Source organism: Schistocerca cancellata, chromosome 4 (genome assembly GCF_023864275.1).
Source record: "Schistocerca cancellata isolate TAMUIC-IGC-003103 chromosome 4, iqSchCanc2.1, whole genome shotgun sequence".
In the NCBI taxonomy this organism is placed as follows: domain Eukaryota; kingdom Metazoa; phylum Arthropoda; class Insecta; order Orthoptera; family Acrididae; genus Schistocerca; species Schistocerca cancellata.
In genome coordinates, this window is record NC_064629.1 from 20,884,031 (window position 1) to 20,904,518 (window position 20,488).

The 20,488-nt window shown below is 45.8% G+C and overlaps 1 protein-coding gene across 1 annotated transcript; it reads left to right on the forward strand.

Annotated features, from left to right (window-relative positions):
* Window positions 1-407: 407 nt before the first annotated feature.
* On the forward strand, window positions 408-18,181 carry LOC126183317 (STE20-like serine/threonine-protein kinase). Its single transcript, XM_049925167.1, has 3 exons — window positions 408-426; window positions 3,002-4,575; window positions 18,170-18,181. Exons 1-3 carry the CDS (start codon window positions 408-410, stop codon window positions 18,179-18,181), a joined length of 1,605 nt encoding a protein of 534 aa, XP_049781124.1.
* Window positions 18,182-20,488: the final 2,307 nt, after the last annotated feature.

Genomic DNA, 20,488 nt, shown 5'->3' on the forward strand with positions numbered 1-20,488 from the left:
GAGAGGCATGCAGCACGGAAGGGGAAAATACTGCAAAGGCAGGAGCCTCATGGTAGCCAAGCACAAACCCGGCGAAGCGTGGCGCGCCCAGGGAGGGAGGGGTAGGTGATGAGTACCAATGCCACTTGGAAACAACTAGAGAAGTGACTGACTGCATGTCAACATATCAGCCTATGATTTCTCGACATTGTTACGAGGTATTTCACAGAAGGACCATCTCCATGCCAGCTACCATGTATCACAAGTAAATAAGTTGTATGAAACTCAATTCCCTGTTATCACATGCTATCCGGAAAGCCACAGACCAAGGCTGTCACGTCAATGCAGTAATTCTTAACATCTGAAGCATTTCACCTCAGGTAAGAAACTCTGTAACCCTGTATGTTCAAGTTTGTTAATGAACTATCATGCAATTTAACTTTTTAGGTAAATATTGAGAACTTCACATGAAGAGCTGAAAGATGCACCAAATGCCTTTGTTACTTGATAAAATTTTGAAGTTGTTCGAACACTGATAACTTGCTTTAAAATGTTAAACTGTGCATTTCACAATATGCTGAAAACATTGTTTGACAACAAACAGTGATTCGATATTGTCATCAGTCAAGTCACATATAAGAGTGAAGGTGAAGGATATCAAATATAACCAGGTAAGTCCAGTTGTATCAGGTAGCAGACCTATTCATTGGCAGTGCATTGGTGAAGTTGATCAGAATACAGAGAAATTGCTTATGTGACACTTGAGTGACCCATCCTAGACTATTTCTGAAGGGTCTGGGGCGCTGTACTGAAGAGGACAAGACAATTAACACAAATAAGGACAGTGCGAATGGTCATAGCTTTGTTTGAGCACCTGGAGGTCATCACTTAGACGACTAGAGACTTCAACTGCCGTATACCTGCCGAGAGATTAAAATAGGGGCATTCAATTAAAAAGAACCTGCGATATAAAACGCTCCGTAGATCGGCGAAGGGAATTGATTGAATAGCTAGCCGAAGACGAGAGACTGCATCCTTGGCCGCAATATCGGCCGCCTCATTTCCACAGATACCAACGTGTCCCAGGAGCGAGAGAAACGCCACAGAGACGCCCCCCAGGTGGAGCAAGCGGAGACAGTCCTGAATCCGGTGGTCCAGAGGGTGGATAGGGTAAAGAGCTTGGAGACTGAGGAGAGAGCCGAGAGTTTTTTTTTTTTTTGTTTGTGGTTTTAGGGCGCAAAACTTCTATGGTCATTAGCGCCCAGCCCGTGACTTAAGACAGTAAAAAACCGAAATTTAAAACCAGCAGCAATGGGAACAAAGTCAGAAAATTGGAGAAACTAAAAGAAGGAATGCTTAAAAATCCACTACAGAAAGGGGGTGGTTGTCCCCAAAAAAAGCTTCAAATGACTGACGTCATTTCACTGTCACTAATAAACTGGAGAACGCGGTCGGCTGAGTGCGTGTCATCTGCTAAAATCGACGATAGATCAGGCGATAGCTGTAGACGGGAGCGTAACGGATGAAAATAGGGGCATTCAATTAAAAGGTGTCTTACAGTCCACAGCTGAGAGCAGTGGGGACAGAGTGGGGGAGGATCACCGCTTAAAAGATGTCGATGGCTAAAAAGACAGTGCCCTACCCGGAGTCTAGCTAAAATTACCTCCTCCCGACGACGCGTTCGGGAGGAAGAGGTCCAAGCGCAAGGAAGGGCTTCCACTTCCCGCAATTTATTACGGGGAAGTGTTGACCAATGCGCGTGCCATAAATAAGCAACTTTGCGACATAAACCGCTCCGTAGATCGGTGAAGGGAAGCGACTTAATAGCTGGCCGAGGAAAAGAGACTGCAGCCTTGGCCGCTATACCGGCCGCCTCATTCCCACAGATACCAAGGTGTCCCGGGAGCCAGAGGAACGCCACCGAGACGCCCCCCAGGTGGAGCAAGCGCAGGCAGTCCTGAATCCGGTGGACCAGAGGGTGCACAGGGTAAAGAGCTTGGAGACTGAGGAGAGAGCTGAGAGAATCTGAGCAGATAACGTACTGTATCCGCTGATGGCGGCGGATGTAGTGGACAGCCTGGAGAACAGCGTAAAGCTCCGCAGTATAAACAGAACACTGGTCGGGAAGCCGAAAGCGATTTGGGGTGTCGCCAACAATATAGGCACTCCCTACACCTAACGATGTTTTCGAGCCGTCGGTGTAAATAAATGTGGCGTCCGTCATTTGTGCACATAGAGCAGCAAATGCCCGACGATAAACAAGTGTAGGGGTACCATCCTTGGGAAATTGACAAAGGTCACGGAGCAGGCAGATCCGGGGACGGAGCCAAGGTGGTGCTGTACCCCAAGTTGTCAAGAAGGTTTTAGGAAAGCGGAAGGAAAGAGAATGGAGCAGTTGACGGAAGCGGACTCCCGGTGGTAGTAGGGAGGAAGGGCGGCCTGCATACCCTACATCAAAGGAGGCGTCGAAAAAAATGTCATGGGCTGGATTAGCAGGCATGGAAGACCGATGGCTTGCATAACGACTGAGAAGGACTGCTCGCCGATTGGACAGCGGAGGTTCAGCAGTCTCAGCATAAAGGCTTTCCACAGGGCCGGTGTAATAGGCTCCCAACTCTAAACGTAATCCACGGTGGTGGATAGAGTCGAGACGCCGCAGAATAGACGGCCGAGCAGAGGAGTAGACTATGCTTCCGTAGTCCAATTTCGAGCGCACTAAGGCGCGATAGAGGCGGAGAAGGACCACTCGGTCCGCTCCCCAGGAGGTACCATTCAGGACATGGAGGGTGTTGAGGGATCGCAGACAGCGAGCCGAAAGATACGAAATGTGGGAGGACCAGCATAGTTTTCTGTCAAACAAAAGACCCAAGAATTTAGCGACGTCTGAAAACCGAAGGTTTACACGTCCTAGATGTAAGGAGGGTGGAAGAAACACATTACGTCGCCAAAAATTAACACAAACGTTCTTACTGGGAGAAAAACGGAAGCCGGTTTCGATGCTCGAAGAGAGACGTCGCCGAAGACGTCGCCGAAGACGTCGCCGAAGACGTCGCCGAAGACGTCGCCGAAGACGTCGCCGAAGACGTCGCCGAAGACGTCGCCGAAGACGTCGCCGAAGACGTCGCCGAAGACGTCGCCGAAGACGTCGCCGAAGACGTCGCCGAAGACGTCGCCGAAGACGTCGCCGAAGACGTCGCCGAAGACGTCGCCGAAGACGTCGCCGAAGACGTCGCCGAAGACGTCGCCGAAGACGTCGCCGAAGACGTCGCCGAAGACGTCGCCGAAGACGTCGCCGAAGACGTCGCCGAAGACGTCGCCGAAGACGTCGCCGAAGACGTCGCCGAAGACGTCGCCGAAGACGTCGCCGAAGACGTCGCCGAAGACGTCGCCGAAGACGTCGCCGAAGACGTCGCCGAAGACGTCGCCGAAGACGTCGCCGAAGACGTCGCCGAAGACGTCGCCGAAGACGTCGCCGAAGACGTCGCCGAAGACGTCGCCGAAGACGTCGCCGAAGACGTCGCCGAAGACGTCGCCGAAGACGTCGCCGAAGACGTCGCCGAAGACGTCGCCGAAGACGTCGCCGAAGACGTCGCCGAAGACGTCGCCGAAGACGTCGCCGAAGACGTCGCCGAAGACGTCGCCGAAGACGTCGCCGAAGACGTCGCCGAAGACGTCGCCGAAGACGTCGCCGAAGACGTCGCCGAAGACGTCGCCGAAGACGTCGCCGAAGACGTCGCCGAAGACGTCGCCGAAGACGTCGCCGAAGACGTCGCCGAAGACGTCGCCGAAGACGTCGCCGAAGACGTCGCCGAAGACGTCGCCGAAGACGTCGCCGAAGACGTCGCCGAAGACGTCGCCGAAGACGTCGCCGAAGACGTCGCCGAAGACGTCGCCGAAGACGTCGCCGAAGACGTCGCCGAAGACGTCGCCGAAGACGTCGCCGAAGACGTCGCCGAAGACGTCGCCGAAGACGTCGCCGAAGACGTCGCCGAAGACGTCGCCGAAGACGTCGCCGAAGACGTCGCCGAAGACGTCGCCGAAGACGTCGCCGAAGACGTCGCCGAAGACGTCGCCGAAGACGTCGCCGAAGACGTCGCCGAAGACGTCGCCGAAGACGTCGCCGAAGACGTCGCCGAAGACGTCGCCGAAGACGTCGCCGAAGACGTCGCCGAAGACGTCGCCGAAGACGTCGCCGAAGACGTCGCCGAAGACGTCGCCGAAGACGTCGCCGAAGACGTCGCCGAAGACGTCGCCGAAGACGTCGCCGAAGACGTCGCCGAAGACGTCGCCGAAGACGTCGCCGAAGACGTCGCCGAAGACGTCGCCGAAGACGTCGCCGAAGACGTCGCCGAAGACGTCGCCGAAGACGTCGCCGAAGACGTCGCCGAAGACGTCGCCGAAGACGTCGCCGAAGACGTCGCCGAAGACGTCGCCGAAGACGTCGCCGAAGACGTCGCCGAAGACGTCGCCGAAGACGTCGCCGAAGACGTCGCCGAAGACGTCGCCGAAGACGTCGCCGAAGACGTCGCCGAAGACGTCGCCGAAGACGTCGCCGAAGACGTCGCCGAAGACGTCGCCGAAGACGTCGCCGAAGACGTCGCCGAAGAAGGCTGGTCCGTTGAGAGCTGTAGTAGATCGCAAAATCGTCCACAAAGAGGGAGCCCGAGACATCAGGAAGGAGACAATCCATAATTGGATTTATGGCAATTGCAAACAATGCAACACTCAGCACGGAGCCCTGGGGTACCCCATTTTCTTGGCAGAATGTACGGGAGAGAGTAGTGTTCACCCGCACTCAATGTGCGCTCTGCCATAAATTCGCGAAGAAATAGAACAGTGTGCGGAGGATGACTGTCCAACAGGTATCGTATGCTCTCTCCAGATCAAAAAATATTGCTACTGTTTGGCGTTTCCGGAGAAAATTGTTCATGATATAAGTGGAGAGAGCAACAAGATGGTCAACTGCAGAACGATCCTTTCGGAATCCGCATTGGGCTGGTGTTAAAAGACTGCGGGATTCCAGCCACCAAACTAAACGGTAATTCACCATACGCTCCAAAACCTTACAGACACTACTCGTGAGAGAAATGGGGCGATAGCTAGAGGGGAGATGTTTGTCCTTTCCAGGTTTCGGAACAGGAACGACGATAGCTTCCCGCCATCGTCTGGGCAAAGTACTGTCGGTCCAAATTCGATTATAAAGGCGAAGGAGGTAACGCAGACTATGGGTTAATAAATGCAGCAACATTTGGACGTGGATACCATCCGGTCCTGAGGCGGAGGACCGAGAAGAATAGAGTGCATGTTGGAGTTCCCGCATGGAGAAAACAGTATTATAGCTTTCGCGATTTTGAGAGAAGAAAGCCAGAGGTCGCGCTTCCGCTGCACGTTTCTTCGTGAGAAACGCTAGCGGGTAATTTGAAGAGCTCGAAATCTCAGCAAAGTGTTTACCCAAGGAGTTAGAAACTGCAACAGGGTCCACTAACGTATCACGCGCAACAGTGAGCCCAGAGACCGGGGAGAAACTAGGCACGCCAGATAACTGGAAGCCGACTCCAAACTTCCGAGGAGGGAGTGAAGGTGTTAAGTGAAGTAATAAGGAAGTCCCAGCTTCCCTTCTTGCTATCGCGGATGACGCGGCGGCATCGCGCACGGAACTGCTCATAGCGGATACAGTTGGCCAAAGTAGGATGGTGGCGGAAAACGCGAAGAGCACGTCACCGCTCACGTATTGCGTCACAGCATGTCTCGTTCCACCAAGGAACTGGGGGGCGCCGGGGCAATTCGGAGGTACGTGGTATTAAACGTTCCGCAGCTGTAAGAATAACGTCGGTAATATGAGTGACCACATCGTCGACGCTAGGAAAGTGACGGTCATCGAATGTCGCTAGATACGAAAAAGTGTCCAATCGGGTTGGGCAAACTTCCAGCGTCGCGGGCGCATATAGGGCAGTTGAGGCTGCAGTCGAAGGACACATGGAAAGTGGTCACTCGAGTGTGTATCATCAAGGGCGAACCATTCGAAGCGCCGAGCTAGCGGAACAGTACCGACCGCAAGGTCCAAATGAGATAAGGTTGTCGTGGAGGCAGACAAAAATGTGGGGACCCCAGTGTTGAGGCAAACTAGATCCGCTTGGTGGAAGACGTCTAGCAATAGAGAGCCACATGGACAAGGATGTGGAGATCCCCAAAGCGGGTGGTGGGCATTGAAGTCCCCAACCAGCAAATAGGGGGGTGGAATCTGACCAAGAAGATGAAGGAAATCAGCTCATGCCATTGGTGTGGACGATGGAATGTATAAAGTACAAAGAGAAAAGGTATATCCAGAAAGGGAAAGACGGACAGTGACAGCTTGGAAGGAAGTGTTTAAGAGGACTGGGTGATAATGGAGAGTATCATGGAGAAGAATCATGAGTACTCCATGGGCTGGAGTGCCTTCTACAGAGGGAGATCAAATCGGACGGACTGAAAATGCGGGTGAACAAAGCGGTCATGGGGACGCGGCTTTGCTTCCTGAAGACAGAAGTGACCGGCGAGTAGGATCTTAAGAGGATCGACAATTCATCCCGTATTGCACGAATGACGCGGATATTCCAGTGGATAATGGACATAGGGTGAACAGAAAATGAAGGAATGTGACGAAGATTGCTGTAAACTCAACGACTGCTCAGAGCTTGCGACCGACAGCATGGAATGGCATTCAGCCGAAGGCATTAGATCCTGATCCATAGGTTGTTCAGGAGCAGCTCCTGCCACCAGCGATCGGCCGGTTGATCGTCCGCCAGCAGTGCGCCTCGGCGACACAGACGACGGCCATGGGCGATTTCCACCAGGTGGTGCTGTAGATGGGACACGCCTTGGCGGAGAAGGAGATGAACTGGGTTTCTTTGTAGCCTTCTTGGAATTATGATGTTTAGATGGAGGAACCGATGGTTGTGAAGTTGGCGTACGTAAAAAATCTTCACGAGAAGTCTTGGTGTCTGACTTTTGGGCTAGAGATTCAGCAGAACCCGATGAAGGGTGAGCCATAGAGTGGGCAGGCGAAAGGGGTGAGGTTGAACAGGCCATCTTTGTGCTGGCCGATCGGATGACCGTGGCACTAAAGATGAGGTTCCAAGTGTGTGGCCGCCTCCTTTGTTGGCCGAGGAGAAGCAAGGGCAATGCTGTATTTTCCGGTCTGAGTCACGGTGGGCTGTCTACTGGCGAATAATTTTCGAGCAGCAAAGGTCGACACCTTTTCCTTCTCTTTGATTTCCTGGATGAGCTTTTGTCTTTAAAAATGGGGCAATCTCTAGAGGAAGCAGCGTGGTCACCCATACAGTTGATGCAGCGAGGGGATGAAGGTGGACAAGCAACCTCATGGGCATCCTTGACACACGTAACACATTTGGCCGGATTGGAACAGGACTGGCTGGTGTGATTGAAGTTAAGTACGCAGCAATTTTTGTGCCAGGAGGGCACTGACTGTTTCTAACAACAAGGTGCCATTCCGTAATCTGGAACAAGACTTTACAGGACCTGCAGTTGCGTCGACAGCTTTCTGAATAATGAAAGGGTTGACCGTGGAGAAGTCGCGACCTTCATCAGACCGAGAAACAACAAGGAACTGTGTCAACGATGGAAGAACTGTCTGTGGCTGAGACTCAGTGAACTTACGCTTGTGAGCAGACATAGTGGAAGGTGAGGAAACCATTGCGGAAGAATCCCCCATGATTACCGGCGTCTCCGATGGCGCGCTACTGCCTTGTGGGGGCCCTCTCTGGGGGCACTCCCACCTTAGGTGATTGTTCACACCTCGAGTCACACCTCCCACAAACTGATGTAGGGACCAATCGGCACTTTTGGAAGGTATCAGCTCGGGTAATCACCCCTCCCTGGGCCTGGCCGTTACCAGGGGGTACGTACGTGTCCTCCCTGTCTACCTGGGGCAGTGAATTACACGTTACCCCGTCACCGGCTATGCAGTGAATTACAGTTACCCCGGTCACCGGCTATGCACAAAAATGCGTGGGTCAGCTACACACACACACACACACGACACACACACACACACATGGAGGAAGAAAGAGAAAGAGGGAAAACAAAAAAGGGGGGGAAACAAAAAAGGGGGGGAAACAAAAAAAGGGGGGGAAACAAAAAAAGGGGGGGAAACAAAAAAAGGGGGGGAAACAAAAAAAGGGGGGGAAACAAAAAAAGGGGGGGAAACAAAAAAAGGGGGGGAAACAAAAAAAGGGGGGGAAACAAAAAAGGGGGGGAAACAAAAAAAGGGGGGGAAACAAAAAAAGGGGGGGAAACAAAAAAAGGGGGGGAAACAAAAAAAGGGGGGGAAACAAAAAAAGGGGGGGAAACAAAAAAAGGGGGGGAAACAAAAAAAGGGGGGGAAACAAAAAAAGGGGGGGAAACAAAAAAAGGGGGGGAAACAAAAAAAGGGGGGGAAACAAAAAAAGGGGGGGAAACAAAAAAAGGGGGGGAAACAAAAAAAGGGGGGGAAACAAAAAAAGGGGGGGGAAACAAAAAAAGGGGGGGAAACAAAAAAAGGGGGGGAAACAAAAAAAGGGGGGGAAACAAAAAAAGGGGGGGAAACAAAAAAAGGGGGGGAAACAAAAAAAGGGGGGGAAACAAAAAAAGGGGGGGAAACAAAAAAAGGGGGGGAAACAAAAAAAGGGGGGGAAACAAAAAAAGGGGGGGAAACAAAAAAAGGGGGGGAAACAAAAAAAGGGGGGGAAACAAAAAAAGGGGGGGAAACAAAAAAAGGGGGGGAAACAAAAAAAGGGGGGGAAACAAAAAAAGGGGGGGAAACAAAAAAAGGGGGGGAAACAAAAAAAGGGGGGGAAACAAAAAAAGGGGGGGAAACAAAAAAAGGGGGGGAAACAAAAAAAGGGGGGGAAACAAAAAAAGGGGGGGAAACAAAAAAAGGGGGGGAAACAAAAAAAGGGGGGGAAACAAAAAAAGGGGGGGAAACAAAAAAAGGGGGGGAAACAAAAAAAGGGGGGGAAACAAAAAAAGGGGGGGAAACAAAAAAAGGGGGGAAACAAAAAAAGGGGGGGAAACAAAAAAAGGGGGGGAAACAAAAAAAGGGGGGGAAACAAAAAAAGGGGGGGAAACAAAAAAAGGGGGGGAAACAAAAAAAGGGGGGGAAACAAAAAAAGGGGGGGAAACAAAAAAAGGGGGGGAAACAAAAAAAGGGGGGGAGAAAAACAAAGAAGGGGGGGAGAAAAACAAAGAAGGGGGGGAGAAAAACAAAGAAGGGGGGGAGAAAAACAAAGAAGGGGGGGAGAAAAACAAAGAAGGGGGGGAGAAAAACAAAGAAGGGGGGGAGAAAAACAAAGAAGGGGGGGAGAAAAACAAAGAAGGGGGGGAGAAAAACAAAGAAGGGGGGGAGAAAAACAAAGAAGGGGGGGAGAAAAACAAAGAAGGGGGGGAGAAAAACAAAGAAGGGGGGGAGAAAAACAAAGAAGGGGGGGAGAAAAACAAAGAAGGGGGGGAGAAAAACAAAGAAGGGGGGGAGAAAAACAAAGAAGGGGGGAGAAAAACAAAGAAGGGGGGGAGAAAAAACAAAGAAGGGGGGGAGAAAAAACAAAGAAGGGGGGGAGAAAAAACAAAGAAGGGGGGGAGAAAAAACAAAGAAGGGGGGGAGAAAAAACAAAGAAGGGGGGGAGAAAAAACAAAGAAGGGGGGGGGGAAAAACAAAGAAGGGGGGGGGAAAAACAAAGAGGGGGGAAAAAGAGGGGGGGAAAAACAAAGAGGGGGGGAAAAACAAAGAGGGGGGGGAAAAACAAAGAGGGGGGGAAAAACAAAGAAAGGGGAAAAACAAAGAAAGGGGAAAAACAAAGAAAGGGGAAAAACAAAGAAAGGGGAAAAACAAAGAAAGGGGAAAAACAAAGAAAGGGGAAAAACAAAGAAAGGGGAAAAACAAAGAAAGGGGAAAAACAAAGAAAGGGGAAAAACAAAGAAAGGGGAAAAACAAAGAAAGGGGAAAAACAAAGAAAGGGGAAAAACAAAGAAAGGGGAAAAACAAAGAAAGGGGAAAAACAAAGAAAGGGGAAAAACAAAGAAAGGGGAAAAACAAAGAAAGGGGAAAAACAAAGAAAGGGGAAAAACAAAGAAAGGGGAAAAACAAAGAAAGGGGAAAAACAAAGAAAGGGGAAAAACAAAGAAAGGGGAAAAACAAAGAAAGGGGAAAAACAAAGAAAGGGGAAAAACAAAGAAAGGGGAAAAACAAAGAAAGGGGAAAAACAAAGAAAGGGGAAAAACAAAGAAAGGGGAAAAACAAAGAAAGGGGAAAAACAAAGAAAGGGGAAAAACAAAGAAAGGGGAAAAACAAAGAAAGGGGAAAAACAAAGAAAGGGGAAAAACAAAGAAAGGGGAAAAACAAAGAAAGGGGAAAAACAAAGAAAGGGGAAAAACAAAGAAAGGGGAAAAACAAAGAAAGGGGAAAAACAAAGAAAGGGGAAAAACAAAGAAAGGGGAAAAACAAAGAAAGGGGAAAAACAAAGAAAGGGGAAAAACAAAGAAAGGGGAAAAACAAAGAAAGGGGAAAAACAAAGAAAGGGGAAAAACAAAGAAAGGGGAAAAACAAAGAAAGGGGAAAAACAAAGAAAGGGGAAAAACAAAGAAAGGGGAAAAACAAAGAAAGGGGAAAAACAAAGAAAGGGGAAAAACAAAGAAAGGGGAAAAACAAAGAAAGGGGAAAAACAAAGAAAGGGGAAAAACAAAGAAAGGGGAAAAACAAAGAAAGGGGAAAAACAAAGAAAGGGGAAAAACAAAGAAAGGGGAAAAACAAAGAAAGGGGAAAAACAAAGAAAGGGGAAAAACAAAGAAAGGGGAAAAACAAAGAAAGGGGAAAAACAAAGAAAGGGGAAAAACAAAGAAAGGGGAAAAACAAAGAAAGGGGAAAAACAAAGAAAGGGGAAAAACAAAGAAAGGGGAAAAACAAAGAAAGGGGAAAAACAAAGAAAGGGGAAAAACAAAGAAAGGGGAAAAACAAAGAAAGGGGAAAAACAAAGAAAGGGGAAAAACAAAGAAAGGGGAAAAACAAAGAAAGGGGAAAAACAAAGAAAGGGGAAAAACAAAGAAAGGGGAAAAACAAAGAAAGGGGAAAAACAAAGAAAGGGGAAAAACAAAGAAAGGGGAAAAACAAAGAAAGGGGAAAAACAAAGAAAGGGGAAAAACAAAGAAAGGGGAAAAACAAAGAAAGGGGAAAAACAAAGAAAGGGGAAAAACAAAGAAAGGGGAAAAACAAAGAAAGGGGAAAAACAAAGAAAGGGGAAAAACAAAGAAAGGGGAAAAACAAAGAAAGGGGAAAAACAAAGAAAGGGGAAAAACAAAGAAAGGGGAAAAACAAAGAAAGGGGAAAAACAAAGAAAGGGGAAAAACAAAGAAAGGGGAAAAACAAAGAAAGGGGAAAAACAAAGAAAGGGGAAAAACAAAGAAAGGGGAAAAACAAAGAAAGGGGAAAAACAAAGAAAGGGGAAAAACAAAGAAAGGGGAAAAACAAAGAAAGGGGAAAAACAAAGAAAGGGGAAAAACAAAGAAAGGGGAAAAACAAAGAAAGGGGAAAAACAAAGAAAGGGGAAAAACAAAGAAAGGGGAAAAACAAAGAAAGGGGAAAAACAAAGAAAGGGGAAAAACAAAGAAAGGGGAAAAACAAAGAAAGGGGAAAAACAAAGAAAGGGGAAAAACAAAGAAAGGGGAAAAACAAAGAAAGGGGAAAAACAAAGAAAGGGGAAAAACAAAGAAAGGGGAAAAACAAAGAAAGGGGAAAAACAAAGAAAGGGGAAAAACAAAGAAAGGGGAAAAACAAAGAAAGGGGAAAAACAAAGAAAGGGAAAGGAAAGAATAGAGGTCTCAAAGGCCGCAGCGGAGAAAAGGGTAAAGAGAAGAGGTAAGGAAAAGAGAAGGACAAAGGAAGGGTGAAGACATACAAGCAAAGAAGGCGAAGAATGCGTTACATTTACGAGCGTCCATCTCCGGACGTATGCACGAACTATACTCCCAGAGGGGGAGAAAGGGAAGGAAAGAGCCAGTGGTGAGGGGAGGGGGGGGGCAATATAGGGGATAGGGAAGGATGCGGTAAAGGAAGGTATGCAGCCCGGAAAGGAAGGAGGGCCACATTAGCTCGGGGTACCGTGCTCGCTACGCACATATCCACGAAAGATTTGTGGACTCCCTGGGGGGTACGACCTTCCTGGGAGGTAAGGCCGCCGAAGAGAGAAATCCTCCGCCGTGTATCACCACAAAAATGCTAGTAAACTACGTTGATATTCTAATGGGTGGCCGACCAGCCCAAGCCCTTGTAGACTCTTGAGCATCATATTCAGTCATTCCGGCGAAGTACCGCCGCCAGTTGCAGAAAACCGTATTCATCGACAGCGAAACATCTCTGCTGAAAGTGGCTAATGGGAAATATGTAAAACCTACACGAAGATGGGTCATTCATGTGGGTAGAAGTGGCCATACACACCCCCTTAGAATTCATAATCTTACAAGAGTGTAGTCATGATATTATCGGATGGGAATTTTTGAAAGCTTCTTAGGCAGTTATAGATTGTGGTCGCTCAAAGGTTTTGCTAGACGAGATACTGTGGACAGGAAGATGCGCATCCGAATGTGTGGAGTCTGTGTGTGTGCTCGATGAAGTGATCACTACTGCAGTCAGCACTAGAAAGGTAACTCACGTCTCATGCCATGCATCAACACATGGATCTTTGAGTGTAAGAGAAGCATACCACTGGAGAATCTGTCTTCTCGTTTAAGAACGGATTCGGTGAATTGTGGATAGTTAACTTTCGCCGTGAACTGCAGATCCTTCGAAGACGCATGTGAATAGCATACACTGAGCCATTAATTGCTGAACAACTGAGCATCATGGAACACCCCCCCCCCCCCCCCATGCCGAGTCTGTGGGCGAAATTAGCGCTGCAGCTACGAAACAAGATCTAGCTCGACTATCACCAACTCTCACTAATAAACAACAGAAGAAGCTACTTGCCATTCTTCAAGAGTTCTCTGAATGTTTTAATCCACAGGTGAAGAGCAAATTAGACAAATTGACGGTGAAGCACCGGATTAGCACTGGAGACAGTCAACCAATAAACGAGAGAGCAAACCGTGTGTCAGCAACCCAACGTCGAATAATTCGCGATGAATTAGAGAACATGATGAAGAATGATATCACTCAGCCTTCGCAGAGCCCATGGTCGTCACCAGTGGTCCTCGTTCGGATGAAGGGGGGCAGTTGGCACTTTTGTGTTGATTACAGGAAGCTTAATAAGTCAACTAAAAAGGACGTTCACCCTCTACCGCAAATTGACAATACACTCGTTTGTCTTAAGGGGGCTAAGTTTTTCTCAAACATGGACATGTACTCAGGATACTGGCCAATCTAAGTAGATGAGGCTGATCGTGAGAAAATGGCATTCATCACTCCTGAGGGCCTGTATGAGTTTAAGGTAATGCCGTTTCGTTTGTGTAATGCATCAGTAACTTTTGAACGAATGATGGATGATCTTCTAAGGCACCTGAAGTGGACGATGTGTCTGTTATTTAGATGACATTGTTCTTAGACACATTTCACGAACACGTAAAGAGACTGAGGGCCCTTCTTAAGCATCTCCAACAAGCCGAACAAACTTAATGCAAGAAAGCGTTTCTTGGAAGCAAAATAAATCAAAATACTTGGGCACCTTGTGTTAACCGACGGTGTGCGGCCACACCCGGAAAAGATGAGAACTATAACGGAATTGCCTATTCGTAAAAATATACAGATGTGAGAAGCTTTCTCCGATTATGTTCTCATTACCGTCGTTCTATCGAAGAGTTTTGTATAAAAGCCAGGCCACTCCAAGAGTTGTTAGAAGCTGATGCTAAATTTTATTTTTTAATTAACTGGGTATGAAAAGGGAGCTCTCTTTAAATCGTATCTTCATTTCTGAACTACAGAAAATTAAAATTAACTTTTTTTTAAAAAATCTCGAACAATCTACGGAATTTAAGATGTATTTTGTTCTTAGGCCTCAATTTTTAGTCCCATATTTTTAGTTAGTAGTAAATATAACACATTAATATCGTCAAACGAACTAACAAATTAAGTGAAAGCAACTGTCCCACAATGTTAGTGTTAAGTTACACAGAGTGAACCCGAACTCCGATAAATTTTCGGAAGTTTTTCAGGGGTCCTTTGAGTATTTCGGTGTAAGGGACCCATCGTCTCCAACCGCTTGTTACAGAATAACCATAACTACAATTTATGCATTTTTATACATATCTCTCTTTAAAGACCTTCGCAACGATAATTATAAAATGCAGTCATCAAAACATAAAACTTAAAAACCACAGATCAATTTAACAACTTCCGGTGAAACACTGATGCGGCTGTCATTACTGTGGGAACAGCTCAGTATAGCAATGCTGAACCACTCTTGCACCAAGTTCAGTGAACTCGCGCATCGGTCAACATTTCGTCAGCAAATACATCCATACTGCTGTGTCACAGTTCACGTAAGGTTTGCAGTGATGGAAAAACAAACTGGATACAGCCGAGCAGCTCAAAATCCAAGCCTGATGAAATTTAAGGTAGAAAGTACTGTTAGTTGCTGGACAAAATTTACTGCTAATTAAGACATGTAGCGTACAACTTTTATATTAGCAGTTTTTAGCCGGTACTGTCAACGCAGTTTGAAGCTAATTTGGCCAAGAAACAATACCAAATGCTAAGATTAAGCAGCTGCCAGAAACCATGGATTTCATATGCCGGAATACTCAGATGGTTTCTTCAACTACCTCTGAAGTAACTGACGGGAATGTATCTTAGTGACATCGAGAACTGGCGGTGGGGGTGCCCGCGTCTCGTGGTCGTGCGGTAGCGTTCTCGCTTCCCGCGCCCGGGTTCGATTCCCGGCGGGGTCAGGGATTTTCTCTGCCTCGTGATGGCTGGGTGTTGTGTGCTGTCCTTAGGTTAGTTAGGTTTAAGTAGTTCTAAGTTCTAGGGGACTTATGACCACAGCAGTTGAGTCCCATAGTGCTCAGAGCCATTTGAACCATTTTCAATCGAGAACTGGCAATATTTGGACAGAAGCACACCTTACCATTTTCAAGGCGTAACAGCAACAAGTAAATGCTGTGTACGGTATTTTACTACCTCTCTTTGCAAAGAAACTCCGTTAACACGCAAACAAGTACGCCAAGACATCATGCAAAGCAAATGTAACTAATCTATAGTGATTAATGATCAGCAGCTGATGTAAAATTAACTGTCCCTCTGTTTTTCTGACAAGGGAGAGAGCAGGATTTCATGCGAGAGTTAAAAGCTAGCGGCTCTATAGAAGTGTTTGCTAATACCAAGGTGGCGTCGAAGTCTATGGCCGCTGTGTCTTACGCAAGGAGCATTTCCAACAAGACTGGGCGTATTTTGTAGAAATATGAGGTGAAATGTGTTTCTCTATCAACATCTAAGATGTTTTCAGGTTCTGTAAAGAGTGATCTGGTGTGCGTAAGACGGTATCCACCGTATTCCCTGCAGTTGTGGCATGTCATAATATAGAACAGATTATCAGGACAGTGGAGTACCAGCATACTAAGCGTAAGCAACACAGACGCTTCGAACAGCTGAGCAGGTCTGCCACTGCTAATCATTGTCTTTGAACTGGTCATCCAATTTAATACTAAACGGAGATTCTGGCACGCATATCCAACTATTGGGGTAATGTCATAAAAGAAGCATTTGAAATTAAATTTTCAAGTAGCTTTATAAATGGAGAGGGTGGCTTTCGGTCTTTGTTTATATTCTGTATGGAATCATGCTCTCTGTTGTCACAAATGGGGAGAGTTAACGCTACTTCACCCACTGATTAGCAATTTCACTATCGAGAACTTCTCGTGTCACTCGTCTATGCATCGTATGACGACACTATTGTTTCCCCTTTATAGAATACGGCTGTATGATTAATTTTCAAGTCCAATGACAATTGTGTTACACAGCTACACGTTAATAGTTTTCGGGTTTTTCCTTTAGCTGTACTGTGAGACCTGGCTTCTTCCAAGTTTTACGATTCCTGGCCAAAGAACTAGCCTAGTGGTTGTGACGAACTCTTACAAATACCGGAATACATGGAATTAACGGCTGTACTTTTTGCTTTTACTGACTTCAGCTTTACACCTCTAAGGGCTAGTGCTTAATATGTGGCATACATTTCGTTGCGTCCACCCATTCCTGAGAAGTGTTTCTAACAGACAGACTGACAGGAAGGGACCCTGTAAGAGTTCCATTCACACCGATTACGGTAACGATTCTCAGGAACTAACGTAACCACTAAGTTTCCATATTACGTATTTATTTGTAGAAGGATACGTGTCTATAGTGTGTGTTAATGTGAACAGTTCTGATCACACATTCGGCAACGTATACCTTAACCCAGATAACCCTGACGTCCTTCTGGAAGGACGTCACTCACTGTTGAAATTACTTATTTTTGTGAATAACGCATTGTTGCAACGGACTGACACATTGTTATATGAAGTACGCAGAGTCAGTTGCGCGCTGCGACAATCAATTTGACGCTGTCGTTCATAGTGAGTGAGAAACTGTGTCTTGAAAATAGGGCCGATTTTACCATGGACAAACTGACTGACCTTGTCATCGATGGGTATGCATATTTTATTTCATATTGCGTCAATAATTCTGAAACTTGTCATATAATATCTTAAAGAATTAACTTATATTATTTATGGATTCATATTACGACTGAAAGTTTTCGTCAGTTGTAATTCAATAATGTTTTCAACCGTCCTTCCAGAAGGACGTCAGGGTAATATGTTGTCATTTTGTATTCACAGAAAACGATGTACACTTATGGAACTTTTGGACATGCTAGAATCAAAAGATGAGGAAATACCTAATACGGGTGTGAATGTAACATTACACCTCCTCTAAATTAAACTGATGACGTAACAGGTGAAGATTGTGGTGCTGAAGAAAATCCAAGTGTAGATAAATTACCAGCAAGTCAGCTCAATGCTACTGCGCTACATGACCTAAAAGAGAGGGGCGTGGAAGCAACAGCAACAATAAGAGGAAACAGAGTTAAGAATTGTACTCTATCATCTGTAGATAAAATGATAAAAGAAAATAGAGGATCATATGAAATTTGTTCTGACTCAGCATCTGGGATTTCCATTGTACGTTGGAATGACAACAATGTTGTTACTGAAAGCCACCAACTTTGACTGAGTGCAACCACTACGCTCTGTAGCAAGATTTTCCAGGGAACAAAAGAAAAGGAATAGCGTGCTTCAACCTAACTTATTACACTCCTACAATACTCATATGGGAGGCATAGATCGAGCTGACGCTGACGCTCCATAAGAGGGAAAAAGTGGTATTTCCCGATCATTGCACATTTTATAGACATTGCAGAGCAAAATGCCTGGGATATTTACAAGTAAAACGAAGAACCCATAGATCATCTGACATTTCGTCGTCGAATTGTCACTGCAAATCTTGAAAGTAACAAAAGAGTCACTACCAGCAGAGGACGTCCTAGTAAGAGGGCAAAACTAGATTCTAGATTTGATGGAAGAAAACATTACGTTGCTGAATTACCAACGGACGAGATAACAAAAAAGAAGAAGCAGCTGAAATGTCGAAGTTGCCACAAAAAAACTACTATGTGTGTAAAATGTGACAACCACTTCACGTTTGTTGCTTTTTGTCTTATAATACTAGTGCATAAAATGTGTATAGGTTATTTTCTTTGTTTTTGTATTTATTAGCTGTTTTAGCCCATAATTCAAACTTATTTATGTTTATTTGAAAGTATAAAACCAAAACAAGTTAATTGTGCAATGTCATATACTTTAAAAAAATGTTCCCTTATTGTCCTGACGTCCTTCTGGAAGGACGCCCATTTTTGGAAATACTAAATAAAAATAAATCCTCAAAAATGTTTTTACTTTCTTCCTTACAACCTTGTGAATGAATGTAGATAAGATATAAATCAATTTTGAAAAAAAAATTCAGGACTATCCGGGTTAAAGACAGCACTTCGTACAGTGATCAGTGACTGAAAAATTGCTTACAGGGAACTGTAGAAGTATACCAGTTTAGTGTGAGGGCATACACTACTTTTGACTTCATTTTATTTTTATTAGATGTAGAATTATAAGTTACTGATTATGTTAATACTATTTGCAGACAGTTCAGTAAACAAATAGGTCTTGGGTTAAAGTAATGAACATCAAGACAGGCAAAATGACCAATGTGAATGAATCTATAAATTAATCAGATTATTTTTAGATTCACCGCGGACAATGTATTCTCAGTTACAGAAGCTCCTTATATAAGTTTTTGAAGTATTTCTTTATGTCGTTTCTGCTCGCAACTACTACCAATCTATGTTCTATCAAACTTTTCATCGCTTGTCTCAGTCACTGGACTGTTTCTGATTGAAGTAATGACTACTTTGTTTCTAGTTAGCGTAGTTTGGAGACTGATATACAGAGCTGGTCAGTTCTTTATTGTATTAGTGTGTAGGAAAGGCAAAGTAATACTATTATCAATTGATTTACGGATTCAACACACTGTTACTGAAAAATGCACGTAATATTTTACACAGAGTAAAACATGGAATTAACTGTTTCATTCTTTCATTGCAATTATAGAATGACCTAATCATACTGACGTGTAAAAAATGCAGGAAGCAGTGGCTTCCCTACCTGAAATGCAACGACAGCTTGCAAGGGGAATATTTTGTCTGGTACTTCCCACAAACAGTAAGCAAGGAGCTTAAAACTCATCGCTACGAACTGTCTAAATATTTAAGAATCATCCATCATCTGAACATAGACTGTTTATAATACTATAACTTCAGAGAAGATTTCGACTTTGTACACAATGAACACTTATCCGAAGCACGATCGTTTGGCGTGTGATGCGAAATGTGAGCTGATGACGTCTTGGTAGGAAGGCTGCAGCGTGCCGTGTTGTATGGAGAGTAATCGACAGCTGACGTAACTTCGTGTGTGCCGGAATAAATTCTTGGGACCAGTGATTTAAAAATCGTGTAATTGCTAAACGTGTTTTAAACCGTGTAAACCCCTGTAAGAATGGTTGGAGTGGTTGTTTGCTTCTCGTTTGTGACGCAACCTGCTGTACCATGCAGCAGCATGTACTGTTTATTTAGGAGGGGATACATACTGGAATCAACAGAATGGATCCGTAACAGCTAGGAGAACTAGGGTCACAGCCCACGCGTCTATGGAGAGCCTGACAGCGGTGATACGCCTCAATCGCCGTTACGCTGAGCTATCTTGCGCAATCAAACCGGATGTTTAAGAAGTGTATACGTCCTCTACGAACGGTCTTGAATCTCCTCGATTGAAGGTAAACTGGTCGTAAGATGCAACCTGTCAATATCGTTAAACTAAATATCGTAATTCCCTGGTCTCACGATTAAAAGAAAACCGAATCAGATGTGATAATCGTCATTCTGTTAAACGGGTGGCTTCGGATAATGCATAGCAAGGTGAGAGGAAGAAACATTATAAATGACAAGCTGCAGAATACTTAAGTGTGAAGGATGGCCTCTTCATCTATGCTATCATCATCATCATCATCATCATCATCATCATCATCATCATCATCATCGAACCAAACTCCCAAGTTCATCAGTCCCTTTTTTCTGACGCAAGCAAGGCTCAAGGTACAGAAACACCCACAGTACGTTTGAGAAAGTGAAAGGGGAAAAGGAATGGTGAACCACACTTACAAAGGAAACTAAACGAACAAGAAACGGGTGAAACACCACAAGGAAAAGTAGACGGTATTAAAACCATAGAGCAGATGTTCTGGGATGGCTTATCACAATAATTAAAGAGGATGAGGCACCCACACTGCAACGCTTTAAAATGTCCACCCCAAAAAGGCAAGGCGAGATGAACACATGTAAGGAAAAGATCACCAAGACAAATACAAAGATAGTGTGAGAGTTAAAATGGAGGGAGGGTGGCGACCTCAGAGAAAGCTGAATGTCCAACCTTAGATAATACGATAAAAAACCACGAATGAAACTTAAAACTAAATCTGCTGTTGAGACATTGTCACCCAACACCGACGGTAGGGTGCTGGGAACGTAAAAAGTCCGTCGCAGAGGGGCTAAAAGTGGGCAGTCGAGCAATATGTGGACGACATTGATTCATTTGTGAGCCAGAGTGACACTGAGGTGCGTCCTCGCGACGGAAGAGGTAGCCATATGTTATCCCCACATGGCCAAGGCAGATAACCACAGAGTCCCGGCGAGAGGCCCGCATGGAGGACTTCCACACATTCGTCGTCTTCTCAAACAGTTACAGGGATGACAATCTCCAGAAGCGGTTTCCGTATAGCCTGGTTGGCCAGCCTATCGACAAGTTCATTTCCTGGGATTCCGACGTGGCCCAGGGTCCACACGAACCCCACAGAACGACTGGACCGTCCAAGGGCATATATAGACTCCTGGATGGTCGCTGCCGAAGG